At 44.1% G+C, this 7,340-nt stretch overlaps 1 protein-coding gene and 1 long non-coding RNA gene across 2 annotated transcripts in view; one reads left to right on the top strand and one right to left on the bottom strand.

Annotated features, from left to right (window-relative positions):
- Positions 1 to 498: 498 nt before the first annotated feature.
- LOC133218593 (uncharacterized) lies at positions 499 to 2,814 on the bottom strand. Its single transcript, XR_009727202.1, has 2 exons — positions 2,751 to 2,814; positions 499 to 1,935 (listed from the first exon to the last, which is right to left on the bottom strand). It is a non-coding gene; the product is annotated as an uncharacterized LOC133218593 (long non-coding RNA).
- Positions 2,815 to 3,031: 217 nt separating this feature from the next.
- CUL3 (cullin 3) overlaps positions 3,032 to 7,340 on the top strand; it is a 62,148-nt gene continuing 57,839 nt past the window's right edge. Inside the window, exon 1 of the mRNA XM_061365171.1 lies at positions 3,032 to 3,520. Coding sequence (XP_061221155.1) covers positions 3,455 to 3,520 — 66 coding nt within the window. The 5' untranslated portion in view covers positions 3,032 to 3,454. The remainder of the gene's footprint in view (positions 3,521 to 7,340) is intronic.

The raw sequence follows: 7,340 nt of genomic DNA, 5'->3' as shown, positions 1-7,340 counted from the left end.
CTGGCTTTGGTGGAGGATAATTAAGCCAATAAGAGTATGATTTCTTTATTTCAAATGGTGACTTTTGACATGGTAAGGCTTGATTTTTCTTTTTCCTGTAACTTAAAGAAGAGCCATGTTCTGCTTTTAAAGGCCTGATTATAAAAATGTAAATTTAGATTGATTCTAATGTAATGCACTCTACACATTCTTCTAAAATTTCCATCACCCTTCACATGATTAAGGTGCTAACTCAGATTATAAAACCAGTGTTTAAATAATTATAATTTGTTGCTGCTTTCAAGATACATGTGTCCATGAAAAACGTCAGTCTGCATGGTGACATGGCACTCCGGTGAAAATATTCTGTATGGATTAGCAGGTACCAGAGCAACTTCCACTGTTACTCATCAGTATGTAAAATCAGAGGACTGATAGGAGCTCAGAAAGAAACCCAAACCAGTAAATGACTGCTGTAAATAATGCTGAGCTCTTTTCTGCACAGCTTAAATTATCTGGGGGGCTTTCATACCTCTGCATGTTGTGATTGGTGTAAAAGGCGTTTAAGGCTGCTGTAACACACAGATATGAACTTCCCAGCAGTGGTGACCATTTTACACAAGAACCGTTACTTTGCTGCCAGGCTAACACAAGATACATAAGATATGTATGTGAGATAGCAGAGGTGACCCAGTTAGACAATTGGGTGGCTAGCTCTTCCTATGCTAATCTATCCTCCTCCACCCGCCTGTCTTCCTTCTGGCTTTGACCTGCCTAGAACTACTATTACATGCACTTAATGAACCTCTAAATGAGTTCCTTGTGTAAGCTCAAAGCAAATTTTTAGTGAAACTTCATTTTGTACATTATGCATGGAAAGAGAAAATTTGCACTAGAAAAACAGTTATTGTCTCCACCTTGGACAGTCACAGAACAGAACTCAGAAACAGAATCATAAGCTATAGATATGCTAGTATGTTGTAGGTATAAGATCACGGTGTAAAATAAAACTATTTGACATGAGAATTGAGATCACTTGGTGGGAGAGTAATTTTGGTTTCTGTTGAGCGTACTGTGACATACTGAACAGTGTCTAAGCATGAGTCAGCACTTTTCCAACTTTCAGATAAAAATGTGCATTAGTAGCAACCTAGATGAAGAGAAGTCAAGACGCTAGTGGTCCTGGGCTGCCATAAGCTTAAGGCCAGTAAGGGGAAGCACAGAAGCAATAGTTATAGGGAAGTTAATCTAGGGCAATCTGCAGTAATGGATGCAGTAAAAGTTGTTCTTTTTCTTCTGTCTTGAAAGAAGAAATGCCAGTTCCTCAAAAACTGTGGGGAAAGTTTTGGGTTTTGAAAATGGCACTAGATTTGTTGAAAAGTACTCTTGTAACATTTTCAAATAGAAAACTCTGTGTTTCAGTACAAATTTACTTCTCACTTTTGTTTTTCAAACTGTTTTCACACGAGTCAAATCTAAACCTTTTCAAATGACTCAATCTTAACTGTCATGGAATGCGAAAAAACCCATATTAACATAAAAGGTTGTTCTCATTTGCCAAAGGAAGTAGTTAGGAGGGGAAAGAAGACTGAAATGATATTGAAGCAATGTGGAAGCTGTGTTCTTCATATTAACAAATGGCAATCTTTCCCTTGTCATTTTTGTTTCATCTGCATTTTGACTACACTGTAATTTTGTAAAGGACTGGTTCGTATTGCATAGTCATGGTGCAATCATTGTTTATTGTGTTGCTGTTATATAACATCTTTTCTAGGCGTATATACTTAATTCTGATCAGGAGATTAAAAACCACGCCGTATATGAAAATGTATAGGGAAGTGGTTGTAATAAACTCAGAGAGACAAAAACGGTGAAATTACTCTTCACAGAAGGTACACTAGCTCAGAGAAGTTACATCGCTTCAGTGCCCTGAGGGCACTTGCTGTGTAGAGGCACCTGTAGGAAAACAGTAATGATAGAGGTAAGTGGAGCCGGATGCAAAACGTACATTGCAAGACGCCCTGGTATTCAGAGTCCAGTTCGAGAGTCACCTAAAAGAAATTCTTTTCCTGGCTATGCCACGTACTTCCTCTGGGGGATCTTGAGCAAGGCGTGTTTTGACCCAGATTTCAGTTTCATCCACTAACTTTTCAGTGAGTCCCCTGGTGACCGGCACCTAGATTTTCCTGGCTGACCAGCCTACCTTTCAGAGGTACCACGCTGCTCCTAACTTACAGAATCTGACATTTCCAAGACACGCTTCCCTTTTACAGCCACCGTCCTTCCCTGAATGACCTATATTTAACTCCGGGCTCATGTAAGAGCTGCCTCAGGTGGCACCCTCATCTCTCAGGCATGCATTGCGACAAAAGCACAAAACATAAATAAATAAACCCGCCTTGCATCATGCCATCCTGCGAGCCTCCGCGGAGGGATACGCCTACCGGTGACATGATTCAGAGGGGCACAACTGACATCCGGGAGACTTCAAAGGGCAAGAAATAGGAAGAGAACAAACCGCCTCTCTTATTTTAGCTGTGCATAGCAAGATTCATGCCAGATAGCCAAAGCACGGGGTAGGTGCTGTCTGTATGGGGCCGCAGCCCGTTTTCCACAGGCCCCGCTCACGCCACGCATACTGCCTCGAGGCCCGCTCACGCTCCCGTGTGGGTGCCGACACCTGCACTTTAGCCCTAACGAAGCACGCACCACAAGCACAAGAAACAGGACATTGACGGAGCTGGAACTGCCACCCAAAAAAAAAAACCCACCGCACCCCGCATCAGGCGCCGTATGGGGACCCCTCGGCCCAGAGCAGACCAGCCCCGCCCGCCCCGCTTGGCCCCGCCCCACCACGTCCCTCTCCGCCAATCAGAGCCGCCCACTCCTCCCGCGCACCTCCCCTTGCCGTCCGCGATGGTGACAGCTAGGAGCCGCCTGGCCCCGCCCACCGGAGTAGGGCAGCCGGCCGTCTCGCGAGAGCTGCGAAGCCTCGCGAGAGCTGCGGGGCGCCTGCCTCCCCTCCCACCCCCCCCACCTCCCGCAGGCGGCGCTCCGCCCCGTGGCCCTCCCGCCGCCGCCGCCCCCGCGGCCGGATCTGTGTCTCGCTGGCTGCTGGCTGGGCGGTGGGAAGGAAGGCAGAGGAAGGGGGGGCGCTTGGCCCTGCGCACTGAGCGATGTTTGTCCGCCATCGCGGCGGAGGAGGAGGGTGAAGGAAGCGCCGCCGCCGGAGCGAGGGGCCTGCGCCGCCGTCTCGCCCCTCGCCGCCGCCTCCCCCGCCGCTCCCCCAGCCTCGGCTGGGCCCGGCCCTCCCGGTCTCCGCGCAGCACCGGGGGCCGCAGCCCGGAGTGAAGGTCGCCAGCGGCCTCCCCCTCCCGGCGCCCGGCTCCCGGCCCCGCTCCCGGGGTCTGCCGCCCCGCCGCGCGTCTCCCGGCGCCCCTCCGAACGGGAGGCGCCGCAGCCGCCGGCCCCGAAGATGTCGAACCTGAGCAAGGGGACGGGCAGCCGGAAGGACACCAAGATGCGGATCCGAGCCTTCCCTGTGAGTACCGGGCCTAGGCCGGACTGAGCAGCCGCGCCAGGCCCCGGCCTCCTCCTCCTACCAGGCCTCGCCGCCCTGTCAGCCGCGCCGTGTGCCCGGGGCCGCGGGACGGACGGGCTGGGCCGGCCATGAGCAGAGGCGGCCTGGGATGGGGCCGCGGGTGCGAGCGGTGCCGGGTGAGCTGTCAGCCGGCCGGCGGCCTCCGGCACTCCTATGCGAGCTGCGGGGGGCTCGGGGGGACGTGCGGGAGCAGTGTTGTCTGCCGCGCGGCGAGTGGGAGGTGGAGGAACTGGTCCCCGTGATTATCGTCTCCCTCATCAGTCAAACAAATCAATTACGAAAATCCACGTACGGCTTGGGGGGGGGGGAATATCGCTTCTTTGTTTTCAGGGGAAAAAGTCTTAAAGAAGTCCGAGATATACGCCTACATCAACAAAATTAGTTAGCCCCGGAAGGGGGTGTGTGTGTGTGTATTTATTTACGTTTTCTGGAGAGTTTCCTCTTGATGAATTTAACGCACTCCCTGCTTTGTAAAAGAGGCTCTAAGTCGTATGATTATGAGATTCAGGTGGCAGAATGCCAGCTATTCAGAAGATGTTACTGTAAACATCTAGGTGTAGGTAACTTTCATGCATGTTCGGTAGAGCCATGAGCATGCCATCCCTTTGAGTTACAGAGGGGAATGAGCCAGATGATTAATTTAAACTGCCATAAAGCTTGCTGTGTTTTGACAGTTGGTTCAATTAAAGCTTACAACAGCATTAACGACTACAGTGCTATTAATGGTATTGAGAAACGAGAGAAATAGAAAAGTTTCAGTCTGCCAGAGGATGGCCAGGAAGTACGTATGTATGTGTTTGTCGCTGTATACGTTAAAAAGAAGATGCTTCGTTGAGTCACTGGCTTTTAAGGTTTAGCGTTAACTTTTTGATGCTACATCTGATCGCAGTAGGCAGTAGTGTAGAACTAATGTGGTTTGCCTTTATAGAGAAACTGGACATACCTGTTTATCTTCTCCAAGGAACATATCAATGTGTTCATTTCATCAAAACTTTTGCTGATGAAATTAGGAAATTATATTTTCAGCAGCTAGCTTAATCGTAGCAACCTGATTTATTCATCTCTTACACTGTCCTCTACTTTTAATCATCGACAGTTCTATTTAATGGTAAAAGTTAAAAAAAATGGCGTATGAAATTACGAATTTCAGCTGATGAAAAGTTTTTGATCTCCAAATGATATTTACTTATATAAACACCCTTTTCAAAGAAGTGTTGGATTATAGGAATAAAGAAAAAGACTTACTGCAACATGGATAAGGGTAGCACACACCTGTAAAAAATAAACCATGACAAAACCAATATGTATATCTTATTAGAAATTATACTAAAAATATGGATATATTTTAACTTGATAAACTGATTCGTTTATTCCAACCATATGTCAGTATGGGTCGGCCAACAAAGGCAGACTTAGCAATGGGATGAACTTTAGTTTGTGTTTTACTTTTTTCACCAGTATTGTAAATGCGCATCTGCAGCTGGTGTGGAGAATTGCTCTTGCATAAGGTTAAGTGTGATAATCAAAGTTTTTTCCTTCTGAAACTGTTTTTGCTAGCATTGTCTGGCTTTTCAGTTGCTTCAGGAATGTCTAGAAGTTTTTTTAAAAGACATCCTCTTCCTAAAGTAATTCAGTAAGTCAGTAGGCATCAATACCTACAGATCTTAACTGTTGACATCTGTTGACAGCACTTTTACAGGTGTCCCCTTCAATGGATTTTTTTTTTTAAGACATTTCATTGATGAGTCTGTTGATGCAGTGTTTACAGAAAAGAAGCATGTACTTGGTTGAGAGATTTGGAGGGTTTCCCTTTCATAATTGCAGAAGGGAATAGCTGCAGTTTGTGCAAAATTTTTAATATGGATTTTGTGGAGGCTTAAGGGGATGTATAGCTTTGGTCCTGCGAATAGTGCCACTGACTGCAGTGGGATTATTCCTGTCAATGAGGTTGCATATGTGTGGGGGATAGAGCCTATATTTAGAAAGTGTACTATTTGTACTTCAGCTACTGATCTTCACTCTTTTATTTCAAATGTGGTGGTTCTGCACTTCAGTTCTCAATTAAAATATGCTTCCAGAGGTGACTTCGTGGGCTGCTTCGATTTGTTGTCTTATTGATCATCTTTCTTCAGCAGGTCTGTCTGTTGTAAATTAGTTTGCTTCTTGCATGGAGGTAGCTATTTACTATTGCATTAAATTAGAAGTAGCCAAATTGGACAGGAGGCAACTACTCCCGTGTAGGTTCTTTAATATTTTTTTCATAATGTTTTTATATTTCTGGTATTGATGTATTCTACAGTAGCTAGAGGAAAGGCAAAATAGTCATTTACAATACATTACTGCACTAAACTTTTCCTTTTCTGCCTTACTAGAAACTAAGTAGAAATTGAGCAAAACCTTTGAGAACCACCAGTGTTGCACGTAGAGGTTATAATGTTCTGGAATTAGTTCTATTCTATATTCCTTCTTTATTATTTTTGTAATTGGTGGCAGCTTATCTGTCACCCCAAGTGTCCATTACTGTTTGCTAGCTCCTGGTATGTGCTCTGTGCTTTTTCTTACCTCAAGGGCAATGACTTTGAGTACATGGCTTACTGTTTTGAAGCAGGTTGTAGAGTAATCAAAAGTGCTTGAGGAAAATAGTTTTCTATACATTTAACCAAGTTTTCTGTTGACAGTAGAAAAAATGTATTTATTTTCCTTATTTAAAAACTAACTTAGTAAAAAGAAGTTTCTTGTATTCTCTTAGTGGTCTTGACTTAGACAGTGATAAACTTTGCATCAGAAGTAATCCAGTTGAGGATGCATTCTTTCTTGAGACTTCAGAGTTGAACATTTTCAAAAAAAATCTGGAAAGAATAATGAAATATTTTTAATGAAAATACTATATGTTCAGTAGAATGAACTGAGATTGTGTAGTTAAGTAACTGCATGTGCAGTTAATCAAGACTTTGATTGTGCTGCTTTCAATAACTGCTGATGGTACTTTTTAACAGTTTCATCATATATAGCTGTTCTATATTTGTATAAGGCCTATCCAGGTAGCGTTCAGAGCAGAGTTAAAGCGAGAGATGGAATAGAGTAAGAGTGCGTTTGAGTGAGTGTATTTTTTTTGTTTGTTTCTTAAGCAGTCTTTAAATAAACTTTCTTGTTTAAAATTCATACACATTGCAACAAATAGGATTTTGTTGAGGTTGAACACTAAAAGTAACAAAATAGAATGATTGGGTTGGAAGGGACCTTAAAGATCATGTAGTTCCATCTGTCTGCCATGGGCAGGAACACCTTCCTCTAGAAAACTGATTTCTTAAATGTCAAGTAATTGCCAGTGATGTAAGTTGGATATAGTTTGGAAATTTTTAGGTTTTGGGGTGTTTTGTTTTTTTTTAATGATTTGGAAGAGTGCAGTAATATTCTTGCTGAATGCACACTATGTGCATTATGCGAAATTGCAGGTTTGGTACTTCTACAAAGCATGAATTAAGTGCACCTATTTTGAGAAGTGTTGGGAGTTTTCTTATCTTCTGTGGTTTAGTATATAATATTCTCAGGGTCTCAGATTGGCTTTCTTTGTTTAACCGTCAGTGAGCCCATTACTGCTGGCTAAAAGAATACTTTAAAAGCTCTCAAACAAGCTTGCAACAAACCTAGTGTGTGGATGATTCAGTTGATATGTGAAAAGTAGTGCCAAAGAATGTTAAATTTGCATGTAAAACTTTTGGAAAGATGTGATGTCTGTGCCAGAGATATAGCATGTATA

The sequence above is a fragment of the Neopsephotus bourkii genome, unplaced genomic scaffold, assembly GCF_033783945.1.
Source record: "Neopsephotus bourkii isolate Nb327-2 ecotype Australia unplaced genomic scaffold, CSIRO-AGI_Nbou_v1 NB_1279, whole genome shotgun sequence".
NCBI classification, from domain to species: Eukaryota; Metazoa; Chordata; class Aves; order Psittaciformes; family Psittacidae; genus Neopsephotus; species Neopsephotus bourkii.
Note: the sequence above shows the minus strand (reverse complement) of the source record. Positions and strands in the feature narration are given on the sequence as shown.